The sequence below is a fragment of the Myxocyprinus asiaticus genome, chromosome 23 (genome assembly GCF_019703515.2).
Source record: "Myxocyprinus asiaticus isolate MX2 ecotype Aquarium Trade chromosome 23, UBuf_Myxa_2, whole genome shotgun sequence".
In the NCBI taxonomy this organism is placed as follows: Eukaryota; Metazoa; Chordata; class Actinopteri; order Cypriniformes; family Catostomidae; genus Myxocyprinus; species Myxocyprinus asiaticus.
The window spans coordinates 39290779-39314502 of record NC_059366.1 but is presented as its reverse complement, the minus strand read 5'-3'; the positions used below and the strand labels follow the sequence as shown (position 1 = coordinate 39314502).

The window sequence follows — 23724 nt, the reverse complement described above, 5'->3', positions numbered from 1 at the left end:
AAGCCCAATTATATCGTAGAAATGACCGTACAAATCATCTTACAATTTTGGGCTTTTTCCAAAAGGCATCGTAATTTAAGTACATGAAAATGGTCGTAGATCTAGTGTTCTGGTGTAAGGACATATCTGAATTATGCAGACAGCTATAAGACAATCACAAAACTACACCTCATACAATTTAATACAGTTAATGTCTTACACATTTATGCACTTTATGCAGACGTATACAATGTGACCATGATAATTATTATTTTTTTAAATTTATATTTTAATAGAATATAGCCTAATTATAAAGGCCTACTTATATCAATTAACCTACATAAGCATATTTTTTATCTACTATATAATAATATATATTTTAAAATTAAGGCATAAAAAAGATCAATGAAAAAAAAAAAAGAATGTTTGATAAAATAATTAAATAGCATAAATCAATTAATTACTGACACATATTTGTGTGCAGGACCAAAGTGGCCACATGATTGAATTACAAATTAAATTCAGAGGGAATTGATATTGTGCACTTGCAATAGGCCCACTGACAACACGGTAAACATATTTGTGTAAATGAAACACTGAAATGAACAAAGCATTGATTGTGTAAAAATAATAGATCGTAATGTACTGATCAAACAGTAATAATAACAAAAATATGTGTAGTTAGTTTGTTGAAGAGAATTATTTTAAACCTTTCCCAGCCTGATAAATTACATGTATAATTTATAAAGTTATGCGGCAAGCTATAAAAAAAATTACAATGACGAGAGACTACACGGTCACATTTCAGCATTCACACAGGGATAGTGACTCTTAAGAAGCACCTGTGAAGTGAAATTTTGGGTTGGTGTTTGGTTGCCATACCCTAAGTTTTTGTGAAATGCCACCACTGTGTGTGATGCTGCTTCAGGCTCAAAGTTCCTTTAATTCATTATGAATAAAAAAGACTCTGCCAACACTCGCTCTCAACTGAAGATTTAATCTGATTGACCACAAGGTGGCAATATGGAGCTATATTTATCTAAATGCTATTGTGATGCATAGAAACAAACTTGTCACACACACTGACTTTTCATTAAATAAGAGTAAAGGCATGTTTTAAAACTCTGTTGAATTGAAGAATGAGTCTAAATTATATAGTAATAATAATATTAACAATAATTCTATACATTTTGTGTTTATATATTGTGACAGTTGGAGGGACCTGGTGGTGGATGGGTATTATGTGGCCACCAGATAGCGCCAATATCCAGGCCTCCAGAAGAGTACACACCTGTAGCGAATTTCTCATTAACTTCACTCTGAGTAAGGGAAAACCAGCTGTAAGTACTGCAAGTCTGCCCAAATTCCCCCAAGTTGTGTTTGGACTCTGAGATTTTTGTTGTTGTTTCAACCTGCTGGGACCTTTGTTGAAGCTTTTTCTTTTTTGGTTATGTTTGTCCCTTGCAAATTGCCTTAATAAAATTGCAAACTGTGGACTTGACCTCAAGTGTGTCCTGATTCTAGGGGTGTGCATCGAAGCCATTATCTCTGGCTGTGTCTCGTTTCGAAGGCTGCATGCTAGATAGGATGCGTCCTTTGAAGGCTGCAGTATACCGGCAGAGTATCCTCCTTTAAACAAGCCTCGTTTAAACGAGATGGCCTTCGTAGGACAAACGGAAACGGAACATAACATGGTTGCTATGACAGCACTCCACTCTTTAACAAGCACAAGCGCTTTGAGTGAGAAGGGAACAAAGTCCCTCTGGAAGGGAATGTATGAGGTACATTTTAGGAGAGTTATAATGATGTAAAGAGAAAAGAAAACAGATTTTACAGGTGTACTTTTAGTCTAATACTTTATTTTAATTATATATTAATATAATTATACATAATTATACATTTTAGACATTTCTGTTGAAGCAAAGAATTGTGGGTTGTGAGTGCCCACGAAGGATACACCTCATGCATTCTCCAAATTCCCGTGATAGAAGGTCGCATTCGAAGGCTGCATTCGAAGTGTCCTACTCAGTTTTATGAAACGAGACAGCCTCGATGACGTATGCGGCCAACAAATGCGACCTCCGGAGGACGCATCCTTTCAAACGAGCCTGTATTTGTATCTGTTACTATGACAAAATTATCTGTATCTGTCTCTGTATTTGGATAGAACCGGATGTGGGCGTGGCTTAAACAGGAAGTGTCTCAAAACTAATTTTTAAATGTAACTCTCTTACATTATCTGCATATAAAATATGCATCGGATAGGCCTATTTAATTATTAGTATTAATATTATTTAATTATATTATTGATATATTCTTTATTTTTTCTCGCCAGATGAAGCTGGATATTTAGGCTACATTAACTGTGGAATGTGCTTTTAGCTTTGGTTTCTCCTGGTATTTTTGACTAATATCTGCTGAAAAAGAATTTTGGTTTACGTCTGCAATGTGCAAGTATATGTTTAAGTTTATGTGCAGTGTGCAAGTATAACAATGTTATTCTGGAGGCACGAGGTGTCAAGCAATTGTGAAATGTCTAGCACACATTTTGCAGTGAATATTAAATACAAATACAAATATTAAAATAAATAAGAAAACAATTATTAAGCCTACAAACAGGTAAAAGCACCATCAATTTATATCAGAAAGTTTTATGATAGGCTACACTTGAGGCTTATTTTGTGTGCATATATTTTAACATAGTGTGGAGGGCATAATTATTTAGTTAAATTAAATGTGCAGAATAAGCTAAATGCAGTGGAATAAATAGCAAGAGTGAGCCTCTATAAATTTCTAGAAGGGAAAAGTGGGGGAAAATGTGCATGTTTTGTTTTCTCTGCAATCCTCCATGCATGTGCAGGAATGTTCTGAATAGATTTACAAGTATTTACTTTAATTAATTAATTAATTAATTTAATTAATTTAATTATTAATTATTTTTAATTTTTTTAATTAATTTTTAATTAAACATCTATGGAGCATTTAAACCGTTTGGGAATAAAGGCTAAACCATGCAGTTACCTTAACGGGTGAGGTGGATATAAATGTGGTCAGCTTTAAGAGACGGACAGATGAGCTCTGCTATAAAATCATCACTTCTCTGGTCAGGAACTCAACATCGTGCTCAGGTTGGTTTATGAATCCTTTTGTGTGAATTGTGTGCAACAGTTGGTGTTAATGTGTTAACAGGCATTTTAAGAAGTGTAAAATGTTTATGATATTGTCTCTTAGTTAATGTTACTCTTGACAAGATTAGACTTCTGAGATGTGCACAATTAACGGAGACAGAAACGGAGTCGAAACAGAGACCATCCGATGAACTTGAAATCACACCGTGTGCATTTCCATTCATACGGTTTACACTGTAGTAATACTGGCTTCACAGACTCATCATCACTTTGTAATTTTGGTTATGTTAATTTAAAATATCGCGTAATACCTGTGCTCCTTGGATGATCAGTCTTCCTAATATTTTTTGTATTATTTGGATGAATTCGTTATTCGTTTTGAAGTCATTATTCGTGCCTTTTTGAATAAGGTTTCGGCTTCGGGCACATCCCTACCTAATTCCTACTGTTTTGGGGACACAAACATACAGATTTGTTTTTTTATTTGTGCCACAATATACAGTGGCCCCAAAAAGTATTTGGACGCTTAAGCTGAACTTAAAAATGCATGAATTCCTTTGCATTTGAGAACAAAACCTCAAACCAATTTGCATTTATTGTAAAGGAAGATAACATAGGCACACTTTTCAAGCAAAACATTTCACAAAAAGAAGCTTATTATGTTTTAAATGATCAAACAACAGATATATGGTTTAAAATTAAGACAAAAAATGATTTGGACACTTGATAATGGCTTCATTAAAGATTACAAGTTCAAGTATTTTAGTGTTAGATTGCAATCCTTTCATTTGCAGATCTTCTTGACAATGTCTGGGCATAGAATCAGCAAATTTCTGTAAAACCTGTAGTGAAAGTTTCTTCCAGGTTTCAACCACCAAAGCTTTCAGTTCATCCACACTAGAACATCAACGACATTGTTTTCATAGGTGCTCTGGCCAGGTAAGCAAAAAACTAAATCTTCCATCCTCCACAATTGGGTATATTGCAAAAAAGTTAAAGGATGAAGGACTTAATGTGAACAGAAAGTGCACAAGCAGACACAGAAATGCAACCAGCAGTTTGGGCAGTATAATTGTGAATAAAATCAAAACAGTATCAAAGAGTATGGGTACACAGGGAGAGTAATGCGGCGAAAACCATTCATTAGCTTAAAGAATAAGAAAGCCAGGATAAAACTGGGAAAATAACATGCACAGAAAGACAGAAGCTTTTAGAGAACTGTCTTATTATCAGACGAGTCCAAATTGAACCTGCATGGATCTGATGGCAGAGTATTTTGTGTGAAGGCGGGGGAAGAATTCCAGCCACACTGCACTAAGGGTACTGTAAAGCACAGAGGTGGAAACGTCAGAGTCTGGGGCTGTTTCTCCTACACTGGTGTCAGTGAGCTTGAGGTCAATGATGAAATCATGAACCCTGAAGTGTAAAGAGAAATTCTGGATGCAAACTTGCCGAAATCAGTGAAGAAATTAAGACACAGAAGTGGCTCTTTCAACAGGATAACGACCCAAAGCATACCAGCCGTCTATTGAAAGAATACTTTGAAAAAATAAAATAAAAATAAAATTACAGTCCTAGAATGGCCCTCCCAGAGCCCTGACCTAAACCCTATAGAGCACCTATGGGATGCAATAGAGAACAAAATGTCAGATTGTCTATGTTCTAGTGTGGATAACCTGAAAGCTTTGGTGGCTGAAACCTGGAGGAAACTTTCACCACAGCTTTTACAGAAACTTGTAACACACTTTATGCATTTTTAAGTTCAGCTTAACAGAATACTGTGTATATATATATATATATATATATATATATATATATATATATATATATATATATATACACACACACACACACACACACACACAGTATACTGTATATGGCAATCGACACAGAAGCCACAGATACTGTCGAGAGACCTTCACTTAAATTGAACCCAAAATATTTCTTCAATAGACATAAAACTGCTTTTCCCAAATCAAGACACTCATCCAGACTACTCACTGCAAAATATAAATAAATAAAATAAATAAAAAATCTTTTTCTTCATTAAATTTGTCGTTTTCAAGTTACGATATTTAAACCCCCTTAAAACAAGAAAAATTTACTTGAGAAAAATTACATAAAATATTGTCTTGTTTTCAGATAAAATCTAGTGAGGTTTTGCTTAAAATAAGAAAAATATGTGAATGGAGTAAGAAAAATATATTTATTTCAAAATTTGTTTCTCTTCGTTGGCAAATAGTTTTTCCTTTTTTAGTTTTAGGTGTTTTAAATATACCTCACTAAATTTGTTTTAAATGTACATTAACAAATGAATTGTGTTTTTGTGAATAGTGATCTGAATGGTGTACACTCACATGAGATGAAGACTGTACTCATAATAGTTTTGTATAAAAAAGTGTTTTTATTATACATGGTGTGGGTCCCCCCCTTCAATGTGTTACGCCATGTTGAAATCTCATAACCCGCTGTATTTCAGTAAACGTCCAAGAAGAAAATCCTCGCGCTCATTGGCAGCCGCCTATGTAGATACACTTGTCTATGCTTAGCGCAGTATGGTTTGGTGACGCAAAGAGCGAAAAGAACATAATGGAACATACTTATTATCATGCTTTAGAAGCAGAGACAACAGGAGGTTCAGTAGCTGCACTACCGAAGAAGCGAAAAAGGTCAGAAGCAAGAAGACAGAAAGACCGGCAAAGGCAAAAAACTAGAGTAAACCTCGGTATGGCATACACAAGGTGGAAAGATTTGATGACGGAGAAAAACCTGAGTAGTGATGCCGATGTTGCTGCTTCTTTGTTGGACAGATAAGGAATTATTAATTGTTTAGACCACTCTCTAAAATAGTATCAGTGGAATTTACAGAAAACTACAAGTTTCCCTTGAACTTTTTAAAATTATATGTGTAGTCAACGTGTTAGTGATGGACAGTTTTCAGCAGTTTACAAACGCAACCGGAAAGCCACATGTAAATGTATTTTCTTTGTTATCACAGCTATAGTAAGAGGGGCCCACCCTACCTCCACCTCTATGAAATGGCGTACATCTTCATTCGTTTAGTAGCTTGGCACAGCGATTGTTGTGGATTTTGCGTAAACCATGACTTTGGTTTGCTTGGAAACAAAACGAATTCTTCAAATACAATATTAATGAACATGCTAAATTTGATCATCAAAAACAATTCTAATCTTTCCTTTACCATGACATCGTTAGATAATTGAGGTTTATTTTACGCTAAGCAGTTCTCTAATAAAGATTATAACTGTCTTTAGAAATAATGTGAAATATAGACAGTCTCCAAAGATTATTGATATGAGGGACAATAATAATCTGTCCTTAACTGTAGAAGTCTGTTCGCTTGAATTCTGACTTCTAACTCCACTGTTGTGTTGATACTTAAAGTGCACGAAGAAGAGCAATGCTAATGCTAGCTAGATAACTACTGAATGCCCCTTTAAGGGTGTTTACCTATTTTTACTGGACACCAAAACAAAAATACTAAAACAATATTTTTTTGCAATGCATACCTAATCTAAAAACAGTAGATTAGTAGATTAAATCAGCAGGCCCAGAAACAACACTGATCTACAACTGACTGTAAAGATATAGTGAAAGGTAATAAACAAAACTTTAACAGCGGGGCCAGACATAACTACGGACAAAAGTTACAAACATACCCTGGAAAACAGTTTTTGGTACTGTATCTAGTTAAGGGTGTATTTTGTCTCATTAGAGTGTTTTCTATCTGTCAGCGTGGCAGCTGGAGATTCATTTATTAGTGACAGGTTTGTAGTTTAGATCACAGGGGATGCAGAGCAGGAGGTGACAGCTGTAGAATTCTCTTAATAAGCTTTAATCTGTGACAGTCACACAGTCACGCTGACAGGTTTTCATTATTTATCAGCCGTAATTTACATTACAGATGAGCAGATAAGAGTAAAAAAAGTTAATATCTCTTGTCAGATGTAAGACATAGGGGATTTTTAAAGAGGAAAATTAGTTTCTATCCTGTCCCAGAATCCTTCTTTCTGTGTTTGTTTGTTTGTGTGTGTGTGTGTGTGATATTCTCTCTATGAATTCTGGTGTGATAAGGTTTCACATTTCTCTGAGCGTATTATTTTCTCATCGCCACACACTGATTGCATCTAGCTCTCATCATGTTTCTTGTGATAATGAACTGTCTGCTCTTATGCAACATGTCTGTATGCTCTCACAGCCTTTCCTACTTTAGAGTTTTAGTACACACTCTTGTGTAAGGAGAAATACTTGACTGCACTAACTAATACATAGTAATTCTGAAATAGAATGCTATTGATACAAATATTTTGAGGTAAATTGTTATTGCAACAACTCACATTTCATTTGGATGGGTTTAATTGTCATAATAAAGTATACTAATTTAAATAATAATGAAATAGTCTCACATAGCCAGACATTTGATAATCAGCATGAAGTCTGATCCACATTGCAGCTTATTCTGGTCAAAAACCACCCACTTAAACAGGAATGGGCCATCTCACCGACATGTTAATTGACAAATATAATTTCACTTGTTTATATGTGATTTCTGAGGTGTAAACACCAATCTGTCCTGATGCGTACAGCCTCAGTAACCATTCACTTAAATTGTATGAAAAAAAGATGCAATGAAAGTGGTGACTGTGAACGATCATAGAACCTAACATCTCTTGTTGTGGTTTAAGAAAGGTTAATTTAGACAGCCGTAAAGTATGGAGAGCAATAATATAAGTTGTATACACAGAGAATTCAATAAGCCATGACAAGAAAAAGGAATAGTTTTCAAGAAAAGAAAAGAAAATAAGGGGGACAGACCTTTAATTCAATTATTGATTCATGCTACCTTGACTCTGAATGGGAAATAAGGGATACAAAGGGTTTCCTGACTCTTTCAAAAGTAAATTTTTATCTTTCAGTACATACGTTATCTTTTCCATTGCTAAACAAAAAGACATATTATTAATTCACTGCACAACAGATGGTCTTTCCACTTTCTTCCAAAACAGAGCTATCAGACCTTTTGCTTCAAGTATACTTATGTCAATAAGTTTACGAGTGTTGCCACCCATGACAACATTCTCAGGAGTGATTCCCAAAATAAAAATTTCTGGATTCATAGGTAGGTTTACAGAAACCATCTGAAAAATTAATTGAGCCACCTCTTTCCAAAACTCTGCCTTAGGACAGCTCCACATGCAGTGTAGAAGTGTACCTTTAGCAACAGAACATTTACTGCAGGTATCTGGAATGTTCGGGTCGATTTTGTTTAGTCCAACTGGAGTAATGTACGTTCTCATAATCCAACTGAATTGTAATAACTTCAACTGAGTGTTAATAGTTTGTGACTGGGCTTCCATACATATTCCCTCCCATGTACCGAAGGAGATATCTACATTTAGGTCTTCTCTCCAGGAGATCAATTTAGATTCAGAAGTTTCTTTAGAATATGAAACTAACATATTATAAAACTGAGATAGTAAGCCTTTAGATTGAGAAGGTTTTGATAATAAATCTTCTAGTGGTGACCTAATGGTTTTGCAAGCTTTGTTCCTTGGTAAGAAGATATATAAACTCAGCAAAAAAAAAAAAAAAAAGAAACATCCTCTCACTTTCAACTGCTTTTATTTTCAGCAAACTTAACATGTGTAAATATTTATATGAACAAAAAGATTCAACAACTAAGACATAAACTGAACAAGTTTCACAGACATGTGACTAACAGAAATGGAATAATGTGTCCCTGAACAAAGTGGTAAAAGTAACAGTCAGTATCTGGTGTGGCCACCAGCTGCATTAAGTACTGCAGTGCATCTCCTCCTCATGAACTGCACCAGATTTGCCAGTTCTTGCTGTGAGATGTTACCCCACTCTTCCACCAAGGCACTTGCAAGTTAACCGGACATTTCTGGTGGGAATGGCCCTAGCCCTCACCCTGAGCCCTTGAAATCCGGGCTCTTCGCTGGCCATGGCAGAACACTGACATTCCTGTCTTGAAGGTAATCATGCACAGAACGAGCAGTATGGTTGGTGGCATTGTCATGCTGGAGGGTCATGTCAGGATGAGCCTGCAGGAAGGGTACCACATGAGGGAGGAGGATGTCTTCCCTGTAATGCACAGCGTTGGGACTGTCTGCAATGACAACAAGCTCAGTCCGATGATGCTGTGACACACTGCCCCAGACCATGACGGACCCTCCACCTCCAAATCGATCCCGCTCCAGGGCACAGGCCTTGGTGTAACGCTCATTCCTTTGATGATAAAAGCGAGTCTGACCATCACCCCTGATGAGACAAAACTGCGACTTGTCAGTGAAGAGCACTTTTTGCCAGTCCTGTCTAGTCCAGCGAAGGTGGGTTTGTGCCGATAGGCGACCTTGTTGCCGGTGATGTCTGGTAAGGACCTGCCTTACAACAGGACTACAAGCCCTCAGTCCAGCCTCTCTCAGCCTATTGCGGACAGTCTGAGCACTGATGGAGGGATTGTGTGTTCCTGGTGTAACTCGGGCAGTTGTTGTTGCCATCCTGTACCTGTCCCGCAGGTGTGATATTCGGATGTACCGATCCTGTGCAGGTGTTGTTACACGTGGTCTGCCACTGCGAGGATGATCAGCTGTCCTTCCTGTCTCCCTGTAGCGCTGTCTTAGGCGTCTCACAGTACGGACATTGCAATTTATTGCCCTGGCCACATCTGCAGTCCTCATGCCTCCATGCAGCAGGCCTAAGGCACGTTCACGCAGATGAGCAGGGACTCTGGGCATCTTTCTTTTGGTGTTTTGGAGTCAGAAGAAAGGTCTCTTTAGTGTCCTAAGTTTTTATAACTGTGACCTTAATTGCCTACCATCTGTAAGCTGTTAGTGTCTTAACGACCGTTCCACAGGTGTATGTTCATTAATTGTTTATGGTTCATTGAACAAGCATGGAAAACATTGTTTAAACCCATTACAATAAAGATTTGTAACGTTATTTGGATTTTTACAAAACTGTCTTTAAAATACAGTGTCCTGAAAAAGGGACTTTTCTTTGGAGTTTAGCTCCTAAATTGAAGAAATAAAAAATAATAATAATAAAAAAAAAAAATGTTTTTTAGGAATACCAAATTGTGTTATCTCTGTAAAAGACATTAGATCATTATCCTTGTAAACGTCCTGGATTTTTTGCAGCCCTTTGTCATGCCATAATTGAAATCCTAAATCTGAACTAGCTGGCTTGAATTTTTCATTTCCCCATATTGGAGTAAAGCATGAAAGGGTATTCGGCTGACCTAGACACTTGTGTACTTCACACCAGACATTAATTGCATTTATTAAAATAGGGTTAAAGGAAACCATATCTTTGCATTTTTTTAAGGGCTTTGGTATCTGCCAAATAGAGGTATAGATTAAAGTTTATTATAGTTTTGACATGATAAGGAGAGATTCGATTTCCATCCAAGATGGATGACATTCAGAGGTGAAATAATACAAAATAGTTTGTAACTGTGCAGCCCAGTAATACCAATGTAAATTAGGAAGTTGGAGACCACCCCTGTTGTAAAGCAAGTATAATAGAGACAAATGGACAAGCAATCTTTTACTATTTCAGATAAAATCAGTGAGACGCTTTTGAAGATTTGGGGGCATAGGTGAATATTTTGAAATAAATATAATATTTTAGGTAATACATTAATTTCTATTACATTTATACACCCTATCAGGGAAATGGGCAAACTTTTCCATCTATCAATAGATTTAGAAATAGTGTCTAAAAGGGGTTGATAGTTTAACAAAGATATATGATATATGTTAGCTTTAATTTTAGTTCCCAAGTAAGTAAAAGAATCTATAACATTGAAGTGTGTTACAACTGTTTTTTGTTTATCATCATTATTCAATAATAGGATACGTGATTTTGAATGGTTTATTTTGTCAGCAGAGAAGTTACCAAAAAGTGAAATAAGTTGTATTAGTGAGGGGATTGATTTCATCAAGTCTGACAAGTATAATATAACATCATCCGCATACAGAGAAATTTGTTGGTCCAAGGTGCCGAATCTGATACCTTCTATATTATTATTAGACCTTACTGTCATGGCAAATGGCTCAGTAGCCAAAACAAAAAGAAGTGGTGAAAGGGGACACCCTTGACTTCTGCCTCTTTGAATATTAAAAGCCTTGGAAACTATGTAATTAGTCAACACTTCAGCCGTTGGATGTGTGTAAAGGATATTAATCCATTTACAAAAAGATTCTCCAAATCCAAATCTTTTAAGAACCTCTAATAAATAAGGCCATTCCACCCTGTCAAAGGCCTTTTCAGCGTCTAAGGACAAGATGGCTGTATCTAAAGCCCGCTTTTTTAGATGTAATATATTAAGTACTGTCCTAACATTCTGGAAACCCTGTATGCCCTTAATAAATACGTTTTGGTCTCTATCTATTATTTCTGGTAGAAGTGCCTCCAGCATCCTTGCCAAAATTTTGCTTAATACTTTAACGTCTGTGTTAAGCAATGAAATTGGTCAAAATGATTCGCACTTGGATTAATTTTATTAGGTTTAGGGAGTAATGTAATAAGAGCACTTCTTAGAGAGACTGGGAGTACACCATTTGCAAACGATTCTTTAAACATGTTAAAAAGTGGAGGGACTAGTTTTTCTTTAAATTATTTGTAGACATCTACATTAAGGCCATCCGGCCCAGTGTCCAACCTGCCTTTAAACTATCAATAGCCTCTGAAATTTCCTCTTCTGTTATATCTAAATCCAGAGATGTTTTTGTCTCTTCAGAGATAGTGGGTATGTTCAGACCATCCAAAAAAGCCGTTTGTGCAGTAATATCTATATATTTTGAGCTGTATAAAGTTTCAAAAAAAGTGTTTAAAAGTATAATTTATCTTTACTGGGTCAACTGTTATTTTGCCATCACTATCTTCAATAGAGTTCACTGTTCTTTCAGATTGTATTTGTTTGATTCTCCAAGCTAACAATTTTCCAGCTTTTTCACCTTTGTCATAGTAATTGTGCTTTAACTTCATTAAACTAGCTGCTGCTTTGTTGGCAGACAGCTCGTTGTATTTAGTTCTGAGATTCAACAGTTCTTGATGGATGGCTTAATCGTTTCTATATGATAAATTCTTTTCAATGAGATTAATTTTCGAATCAAGTGTATTATTTTCTTTTTTGAAACTCTTTGATTTACTGCTTGTGACACTTATGATAGCACCTCAAATAAAAACTTATTTTTATTAAAATGCTTCCCATCAGATAATAGCTGAGGTTTATGTTGTGTTAATATCAAAATACATTTCTATCTGTTGTGTAACGCGTTTATTAAATTTTTCATCTAGAAACCATTTTAAGTGGTGTCTCCATTTTGGAGGGTTACCTAATAAACTAGGGTCCTTGTAAGTGAATAATATAGGAGCATGATCCGATATAACTATAGCTTCATAAAAGCAGTCAGCAATATTGGACATTAGCATTGCTAATATAAAGAAGTAATCTATCCTTGAGTAAGACTGATGTGTTCTGGAGAAACAGGAATACTGGATATCTTTAGGGTGTAACTGTCTCCATACTTCTACATGGTTCAAGTCATCTATAAAATAATTTAGGGGCTTTCTTGTCTGTTTATGTGATTGATCTAGGTCAGATGAATGGTCTTTTGTTGGATCCAGCATACAATTAAAGTCCTCCCATCACATAGAATCCAGAAAGGGTTGATAGAGTTAGAAAGAGGTTGCTGTAAAATTTTGGGATATCATCATTAGGGCCATAGATATTAAAAAGAATCAGTGTTTTGGTTAATAAAGTCCATTGAACAATTAAATATCTACCTAAAGGGACTTTTATTATTTTAGCTATTTGAAATGGTATTGCTTTATGCATTATGATAATAATCCCTCTTGCATGGGAACTAAATGAAGCTGAAAACACCTGACCAGGCCACCTTTTGCGCATTTTCTGATGGGTTATTTACATGTGATGTCAGTGTGTAAATGCAGTGAGTTTACGCACCCATCTCTAGGATCTCTACAGACATCCCTTTTCCTGTGCGCATCTAAAGTATACATTACAGACGTCCGCAGTAATAATTAATCTACAGTCAAACATTTGTCAGAAAAACTAATTACATCCAAATAGGGCTTTACTTAATAGCACCATCAACTGTTGGATATGGTAAATGCATTCAGTCTGACTAGAAACAGCTCAACGTATCCCATCCGGAGATAAAAGAAAATCGGGGGGATACGTTGTATGACACTTTTCGCACCCTGGTTATATGACACTTTAAAAAGGTTTTCAGAAAAGATTTAACCTACTCTGCCTTTGCCTCTGCGTCTTCACAGCCTTTGTTAGACACGTCTTCAAGACCTCCAATCAAGTGTTTGTATGAGCTGGAAAGAATGGCAAAAACAGCATTTTTAAAACAAATTTTGTGACAAATTGGTTTGTTTATCAAAGGCACCATTTGATGTCCCATGACTCTTCTCTATGAGGTTTGAAGCAAAAAAAGAAAAAGTCTGTCTATCTGTATGACTGCGCTACCATGTTTATGACCAACTGTCTGATAGTTGGCTAATCTAAATATTGTTTATTCCTGAAGTTGAGGAGAAGTGGACAATGTGACAATGTTCTTACTGAACTGTCATAAAATGAAGAACTTAATTCATATTTTACCCCAAAATGAAAATTATGTCATTTACTCACTCTCATATTGTTCCAAACCTGTATGCTGTTATTTTTTAACACAACACAAAAGTAGACATTTTTAATGAATGGTTACACAGCTCTTGCCATACAACTATAGTTCCACCAAAGCCTGCGTGTAGCCCAAATCTGCGTCCAGATTCAAAAATGGCACGTCAACGTCACTGACACCAAAATGACAGTATTACCCAAATTTAGGAACAATTTTAGAATCTGTACACGAACATGGGCTAAACGTGAACTAAACCCCTGGTTTCAGTCTTTGTATGGCAATTTTTTTTTCTTAAATTCTTAACAAAAATTGTCTCTTTATAACATAAAAAAAACAAAAAAAAAAACAAAAAAAAAGAAAGAAAGAAAAAGAGACAAGAGGGTGTAAATATGAGAGGGTGTTTTTTTTTTTTTTTTTCACTTCCATTTGTCTATCCAGGACCTTTAGGTTGAAGATCTATCACTCTAACTTTTAGGACTCTTAATTATCACTTTATGTGACATGCTAAATTTAGAAAGTCAGTAATATAGTTTAGTGAAATTTTATTTAAAATGGAATAATTCTCGAAAAATGTAATATACTGTCTTCAGCTAACACACAGATGGCTTATGGTGTCATGAGAGTCATACAGACTGGAATGAGAGTTTCCCCTAATGGAGGGCACATGTCTGCCTCTCTTTCCCTCTGTCTCACTCTCTCCAGCTTATTTACACATGTGACTCCTTAGCTATTTAGGTTGAGTTGATTTATTGACTTCTATGACTAACCTACAGATTCTGTGTCCCTCACACACACACAAATAGAAAGACAAGTGTAAAATCCAAAAACGTTCATTGAAACGTAAAACCTAGACTGAATTACTTCTGCTTGAATGTCAATGAAACTTTTAATGTTTCAAGCGGCATATATTTATATACAGAAACTTATGCCGAAACACATACCACTGAATAAATCTGACATATACTCACTCTCTGTCAATCACAAGGCAGGTGACAGTCTCTGCTGCAATGAAGTTAGCTGTTCTGATATCCTCCCTGTTCAAAAACAGATATAATACATGATATTTTTTTTATTATGGTGTGATAGACAGACAGACATGCAGACATACAGACAGATAGACAGACAGACAGACAAACAGACAAACAAATATGTTCACAAATGTAAATTTTTCACAAATTAATAAAATCACAAATCACCATTTAGCAATTTCAGTAAATAAGAATGAAAGAATGAAATTAATAGTAAACCTAAAGCCTAAAAATAATTGGCTGATTTAGATTGAAGAAATATCTAATCATGCCTCAGAATTTCCTGATTGTCCTCTTCCTCACTGTCGCCCCAGTCGCAGTCATCAGAGTCTGAAAGGCACTCTGACCTCATGATGCTCTGTGGGTGTTCACTTGCTACAGTACAGTACACCTCTACAAATGCTGCAACAATCACTTTGTGACATCTGCCCCACTATCGGATGTTCTGTTGAGAGGAAAAGCTCTCACACACTGACTGTTTGAATGCAAAGAGGGCTGGACACAAAACACACATGCACGCACATGCCGTATGATCCTGAGTCCAATCGCAAATAGTGCCGCACAATGAACACACACACGCTGTTGGATCCATTTCCAGTGAGGCACACTTGTATATGCAGAGGTGAGAATTCTTTACAACCTAACGGCTCTAAAGCTGTCACAACACAAATACATAATAACACTGCTGCAAAGGTCACAGCTGCTTAATGCAATACTACTGAATAGAGGAGAGGAGAGGACAGGAGAGGAGAGGAGAGGAAGAAGAGGACAGGACAGGACAGGAGACGAGAGGAGAGGAGAGGAGAGGAGAGGAGAGGAGAGGAGAGGAGAGGGGGATTAACTCACTCTCATGTTGTTCCAAACAGTATGACTTTTTTTCTTCTGTGGAACACAAAATGAGATGTCTGCAGAATGTCCAAGCAGCTACTGTGCATTCAATGAAAATGAATGAGGACAGGGGCTGTCAAACTCCATATTACTCGTGCACTGTATTACAAGTGCTAAAATTCTTCCTCTCCACTGTGGCTATAAAACCTCATTCACACCTGTGTGTATTCAGACATGGTGCTCAAATCATGTTCTGCCAGGTTTGACGTCAATGAAATCAATGTCAAATGCCATTAGATGGTAAGTATCTTGTGACCAATTATGATCATGTTTTTATATATGCAAGAATAAATGTAACAGCGGAGGGGAAGATTTTCAGCAAATAATGTTCCTCACACAAAGGTATCATATAGCTTCAAAAGATTTGAAATATAGCATACAAGTCATTTGGACTGCTTTTATGATACTTTTAGGGTTTTTTTGTTATTTTTGGAGCTCGACTTTCACAGTTGGAAAAGAGCAGCTCGGACAGTCTGCTAAACTTCTTCTTTTTGTTCCATGTAAGAGTCCACAATTTTCATTTTTGACTAAATATTGTGGGTTAGTGCATCTTTATTGGAACACATCCACCTGCTTGAGGAAATGCGACATGAAAAACTGACACCAACATCACTGCCAAACATTTGTTCATGATCCAATCAGTGTCAAATGCTTCTATGTACACATACACTCACACATGAATTTAATCCTGGGATCAAGAGATTCTTTGATCAAGTTCTGGTCGCTGTTAATATTGATCTCTGAGCATCATGACACACTCACACACACACGCAGACACAGTTTTCTGAGTTATACAAGGGCATTACATGTGCTCTTAAAGGAGAGCTTTAATTGATCCCTGAAGAATTGTGTTAGGAATCATATGGACCGTGTAAAATGTTCTGAACTTCAAAACCGTGGCCCGTTTTTCACCTCCATATATCACACAATTACACTCACAGCAGAAGACTGCCAGCACCAGGACACCTGATACACCAGAGCGTATCAACATGCTCTCAGGATCACTGTTTCCTAGAAACACAACCGGGGTAATCGGGGGTAAACAGTCCCCTTACCACAGACACTAGAATATAATATAATATATTAGAATAGAATAGAATGCAATATTTTATTTTATTAAGCCTTGCAATGCTATTTAAAAATTTGCTCAAGACCATAAAATTGTTTTGTTTTGTAATTAGATTTATAGTGCAGTCCTAAATAGAATAGAATATATATATATATATATATATATATATATACATATATATATATATATATATATATATATATATATATATATATATATATATATATATATATATATATAACTGAATAGAATAGAACAGAAAAAAAAATCTTACAACAGAACAGAACACAAACGAATAGGATAGAACACAATGGAATAGAATGTAGACTATATTTTATTTTTTTATCTAGTCTTTTGCTATTTAGCATTTACTCTGTCAAAATGAATGCTTTAACACATGTGATTAATTAAAAAACTTGTAGCACGTTAAATTTTCTTAATCGTGATTAACGCATTTACAGATTTCACATTTTATTCAGCTCCACGTGAGTTCTAAACACTGGTTGGAGTAGGGTGGAACCTTTGCGATGTGTCCGCTTGGGGTCATTACACTGACACACACACTACAACACACACAACAGCGATTCTGTGTCAGTGATCAAGTGATAGAGAAAGGACCCTTTTAATGCTATTTGTTGTATCAAACAAACCCAGAAGGGACTTGTGACAGAAATCAAGTACTTTGCAGCCTCTTTTTGGCGCAATTTAAATACTACAGAAGCACATCATTTCTTAATTATCACGTAAACGCAGAATGAGACGTTGTATGAAGCCCTGACTTGAATCATGAATGCGGCTTTACGATTGCTGTAACAGGCGGATAGCCAGTCTGCCGGCTGATTAATATTGTGAAGGATGAGAGTTTAAGAGATTTAATGTGCATTGCAATAAACACGTAACCTATGCTATTTCAATTAGTCAACCTCCAACTTAAACTTAGGAAACGTTTAATGTTGCTTGAATTGGTATTATAGTGCATTTCTATCTTTATACTGTGGAAATCTTTGTTTGGAAAATGTTAATGAAGCATTATTGGTACATATTGTTTTGTTTTCTTTCTTAAGAAGGAAATAAATGCATTTTGACAGGAAAAGAAGTATCGTCAAATTTCAGCACTTTCAAAATCTGTGATTAATCACGATTAGCTTTGAAAAACTATGTGATTAATTGCAAAAAAATAAACTAAAAATTAAAATATTCAACTGACAGCACTGTGTTTACAAAGTCATTAAACTATTTTGTTTTATAATTAATTGTGTAGTTCTAAATAGTATAGAATAGAATAGAAAAAAAAATTAAGAACAGAACACAATAGAATAGGACAGAACACAGCAGAAATAAAACAGAATAGAATACAATAGAAAGGAACCGAATAGAAAATAGCAACTCAATCAAATATAACAGAATAGAATGTAGACTATATATTTTTTTCATTCATTTTGCCTTTTCCTCTTCAATATTTGCACAAGGTCATAAAATGGTTTTGCTTTGTAATTAAATTAATTGTGCAGTCCTAAATGGAATAGAACAGAACGGAACAGAAAAGACTAGACTACACTAGACTAGAATAGAATAGAAACAAATCTCAACAGAATAGAACAGAATGCAGAAAATATTTATTTTCTTTATTTTGCCTTTTGCTATTCAATTTGCACAATATTTGCAGTCATAAATAGAACAGGACAGAACAGAAAAAAAAAAAAAACGTAGAATAGAATAGAACAGAACACAATAGAATAGAACAGAACACAGCAGAAAATATACAATACAATAAAAAGGGACAGAATAGAAACAGCTCAATAGAATAGAACGGAATAGAATGCAGACTATATTTATTTTAGTCCTCTTATGCTCTTTATATTTTCTTTAATATTTTATATTTGCACAAGCTCATAAAATGATTTTGCTTTGTAATTAAATTAATTGTGCAGTCCTAAATGGAATAGAACAGAATGGAACATAAAAGACTAGACTACACTAGACTAGAAAAGAATAGCAAAGAACAGAATAGAAACAAATCTTAGAAATAGAAAATGATAGTATAGAACACAACTGAATAGGACAGAACACAACACAAGGATAGATAGAATAGAATAGAATAGAACAGAATAGAACACAACAGAGGGGACCAGAATAGAAAAGAACAAATCTCAACAGAATAGAACAGAATGCAGAAAATATTTATTTTCTTTATTTTGCCTTTTGCTATTCAATTTGCACAATATTTGCAGTCGTAAATAGAACAGGACAGAACAGGAAAAAAAAAAAAATCGTAGAATAGAATAGAATAGAACAGAACACAGCAGAAAATATACAATACAATAAAAAGGGACAGAGTAGAAACAGCTCAATAGAATAGAACAGAATAGAATGGAGACTATATTTATTTTAGTCCTCTTATGCTCTTTATATTTTTTTTAATATTTTATATTTGCACATGGTCATAAAATGATTTTGCTTTGTAACTAGATTTATTTTTTAATTTCTTTTTAAAGACTAGAGTAGAATAAAATATAATAGAAAAAATATTAGAAACAGAGCAGAATTGTATAGAAAACAAAATAATAGGACAGAACACAATAGAAAAAAGATCAGAATAGAATGCAGACTATATATATATATATATAGTATATTGTCTTTTGCTATTTAATATTTTGCCATGAATTTATTTTGTTGTGTAATTAGTGTAGTCCTAAATAGAATAAAACAAAACAATAGAACAGACTATATGAGATGCAGCAGCCATATCAACCTGTAGCTCTAGAGTGTGGTCACTAACTGGATGGGAGACCTCCTGGGAAAACTAAGGTTGCTGCTAGAAGAGATGTTAGTGAGGCCAGCAGGTCTGTGTGGGTCCTATCACCCCAGTATAGTGACGGGAACACTATACTGTAAAAAGGCACTGTCTTTCAGATGAGACATTATACCGAGGTCCTGACTCTCTGTGGTCATTAAAAATCCCAGGGCATATCTCGTAAAGAGTAGGGGTGTAACCCCAGTATGCTGGCCATATTCCCCCCATTGGCCCTTATCCATCATGACCTCCTAATATTCCCAATCCATTAATTGGCTGTATCAGTCCACTCTCTCCTCTCCACCAACAGCTGGGGTGTAGTGAGTTTACTGGTGCACTATGGCTGCCGTTGCATCATCCAGGTGGATGCTGCACACTGGTGGTGGTTGAGGAGAGTCCCTTGTTCACTGTGTAAAGCGCTTTGAGTGTAGTATCAGAAAAGCGCTATATAAATATAACATTCATTCATTAGACTAGACTAGAATAGTACAGAATCAGACAGGAAACAAACAAACAAGCAAAACAAAAAAATCTTAGAACAGAGAAGAATAGATTAGAACTCCATAGACTAGGATAGCACACAGCAAAAAACAGTATAGAACAGAATAGGATAGAATAGAATTAGAGAAATGTAAGAACTAGAAAGCTCCCAGGGTAACACAGATTATCATGTATCTGATCATTTCTGATGGTAAAGTGGTAAGAGCATGAGAGAGTAATGTGTTAAAAGCTGAATGTGTAGTCATGTGGTTGTTCTGTAAGTGCAGCTACTCTAAACATTGTATATTACAAGACTTTTTCCAATTCCAAGAGTGCTTTTCATAGCTGCCACAAGATGGCACAACATCCTATAAAAGCTAATAAAAGATCTTCCATTATGCGTCTTCAAATATCTTTCTGTTTGTTTTTGAATTAAGAATATTTAAAAACAAATCACACACACACAAAAACAAAAAAACAAAGGGAAGACAATCTCACCCTTGTAGGGCTTTTTCCCCAAATGAGTCGCCCTTCCCCAGGGAACGCAGATGGTCTGGATCCTGACCCGGACATTCTTCTTGAGCCACAGTTACCTGAGCGCAGACAGCGTGGACAGGAGTGAGAACAAGAGAAAGAGACATCAACATGTTGTCTTCATGAAAACAGTGCTTGTGCTTTTTTTCAAATAGACTTACTTTTCCTTTACTGATAATGAAGAAAGTGTCTCCTCTTGCACCTTGTCGAATGATGTAATCGCCATCCTCATAGTGTGTCTGTGAATGAGACAGAGAGATGAATTGAGAGTTGTAAGCCACAAGTTGTGAATTTGCAGTCTGAATTTAATATAATCAGTTAAACTGAGCAGGATACTGCACAATTAACCAAAGAAAACACATTGTCTTGACGGGCTGTGCATTCTGTAAATGTAAAAAAAAAAAAAAAAAAAAAAAAACTCTGATTTATTAGTTACAGTTTTTCTCAGTCGATTGTATACATTTCTCCAAACTATAATCAGTGCTCTCAAAACAATTCACACAGCGGACGAAACAGACACACAGTTTTGCAAAACAATTCAATTTCACTGCATAATGATGCAACATATTCTTTCCTGATAATGCATTTATTAAAACTAAATACTAACATCAAAACTATAGATGTGTTCTCTGTTGAATTCATACAATTTTCAGCTATAGACATGCAACTATATGATTGAAATAACACATTTATCATAAAAAGCCATAGTAAAGAACTTTTTCCATCTGTTTTCATAAAATGCCTCTAAATTTCTAGTTGTTCTTGCTCTTCCTCTGGAAAGATGATGAAGTTTGCTGTAAAAAAACAAACAAAAAAAAACAACAAACAAACAAAAAAATAGCAGTCTTGCTAAATTGTATGAACCTAAGGCAGCACTATAAGCACAGATGGTACAGTAATTGTGGACACTGATTGACTGGCATGCAGAGGAATGGCATTTCTCCCTCTTCTTTTTTGTTGAGACTGAAGTCACATTAGGCCGAACACTTTGTGTGTCTCAGAGAGACTGTGATTCATAATATGATAAATTAGAGGAACTATCAGATCATTTGAGCCTCTTCTGTGTGTTCTTCACTCTTCCAGCCTACTGTCCTCTTTCTCTCTGCTCACCATCATTACACCATCTCCGTTTGGTCTTTCCTCAACTCTTTCAATGCAGTGGTCACCCCTGAAAGAGTTGAGAAAACCTTCCCCTTTTCTCATCTCTTCTTCCTCCTATTTTCTCTTCCTTTAACCATTACCTTTACCTACCTCTTCTCATTTTGCACCTCTTCTTCGTGTTGTTCTTCCTCTTCTTCTTCCTCATTGTTTGTTTGCTCTGAATTTTCATATTTGACCTCTTTTATAGATAGCAAATCATGACAGTTGTGTGAAAAATTTAGTAAATTGCATTTTCTTTGTTGTGTGCATTACTAACACAGCAGATATCAATAGGAAGGCATTTGACAACCTGATGTGCATTTGAGAGTTGTTTGTGTTAACTGTTTTAAAAGCATGAATTTTAGATCAGAGAAATTTGTATGTAGTGTTTTGAGAAAATGAGGAAAATCAAGAAAAATGCACAATCTGTTTAGGACAATTACAAAGTGTTCAGATGGCTGTGTTAATTGTATTGAGAGCAGTGACCCGAGTTTAGAGAAATGCATAAAATCAATTGAGAAAAACTGTAAATGGAATATTTGAAAATTGAAAATTCTCTCTTCATTTATTCACCCTCATGCCATCCAAGATGTCTATGACTTTCTTTCTTCTGCTGAACACAAATATTTTTAGAAGAATAGCTCAGCTCTGTAGGTACATACAATGCAAGCAAATGGTGACTAGAACTTTGAAGCTCCAAAAAGCATATCAAGGCAGAATAAAAATAATCCATACAATTCCAGTGGTTAAATCCATGTTTTCAGGAACAATATTATAGGTGTGGGTGAGAAGCACACCAAGATCAATATTAAAGTCCTTTTTTACTATAAATTCTCCTCACTGCCCAGGTGGCAAAGAAGAAGAATGTGGAAGTGAAAGTGGATATTTATAGTAACGAAGGACTTAAATATAGATCTGTTTCTCACCCACACCAATCATATGGCTTCTGAAGACATGTATTTAACCACTTGAGTTGTATGGAATACTTTAATGCTTTCTTTATGTGATTTTTGAAGGTTCAAATTTCTGGCCACCATTCACTTGCATTGTATGGACTAACAGATTTGAAATATTTTTCTACAAATTTTAGTTTGGGTTCAGCAGAAGAAATAAAGTCCCACCCCTGGGATGATGAGGGTGAGTAAATGAATTTTTTATGGGTCAACTATCCCTTTAAATTAGTCTACTGAAGCATTTACTGAATCCAACAGAGCGGTTACTGAATTAACACATTTATTTAATCAGCTGATCTGCATGTCAAATATGTGGATTAACAAGTGGATCTGCAGTCAAGACCCAGCAGATCTCTACACGGCTCGCTAGACAATACAACATTTCTCTGACCCCCTGTGTGCTATCCTTGACCTCCAGACAAATCAGTATGAAATCAAATATGACCAGGAACCTGAACCCCACCCAGATTTTGACACAAACAAACACTCTGTTTCAACATCACCTACAATCTGTCCTCTAACAAAACACACATACACCTCCTGCAGTGTGAGGTCTGTTAGTGTTGAGACAGATATTGTGATTTCTTATCCGGTTATGCTAGATAAAAAAGAGGAGGCTAACAACTTAGTGATGTATGCTTTTGTATTTTTCCTCTCTTGACCCTCACTATGGATTAAAGGCTTTCCTCTGTGTCTTAAATTACATTTAGAATGGCCCAAAAATATTATTGGGAAACATAAGTCAAATTAAAAAATTTATGAATGTCACTGCATTACATAATAAATATCAAACAAAGTTGCATCTGCAAACAAATGAGGCTGAGCCATTTTTGCAATTACTTTCCGATGGTCCCAAGATCATTTTAGTGGATGTATGAAGGCTCAAGTTCACACAGGTGTCCTAACAGTGTAACACAGGAGCAGTTAATCACATTAACTTTGAACTACTAACATTTGACAACCAGAAAGTGTAAAATACTTCTTAATTTTTTAACAGTATATTTGTTATTTTATCATTTGAAATCTAACAA

General features: G+C 35.5%; 1 protein-coding gene across 2 annotated transcripts in view; it reads right to left on the bottom strand.

Moving 5' to 3' along the window:
* Positions 1–23724, bottom strand: part of LOC127414410 (cGMP-dependent protein kinase 1-like) — a 116449-nt gene that overhangs the window by 9997 nt on the left and 82728 nt on the right. For both annotated transcript variants that reach the window (XM_051652419.1, XM_051652418.1), the window contains exons 6-9: positions 20762–20839; positions 20565–20659; positions 14776–14841; positions 13428–13502 (exon numbers count right to left, since the gene is read on the bottom strand). In XM_051652419.1, the coding sequence (XP_051508379.1) occupies positions 13428–13502; positions 14776–14841; positions 20565–20659; positions 20762–20839 (314 nt within the window). The remainder of the gene's footprint in view (positions 1–13427; positions 13503–14775; positions 14842–20564; positions 20660–20761; positions 20840–23724) is intronic.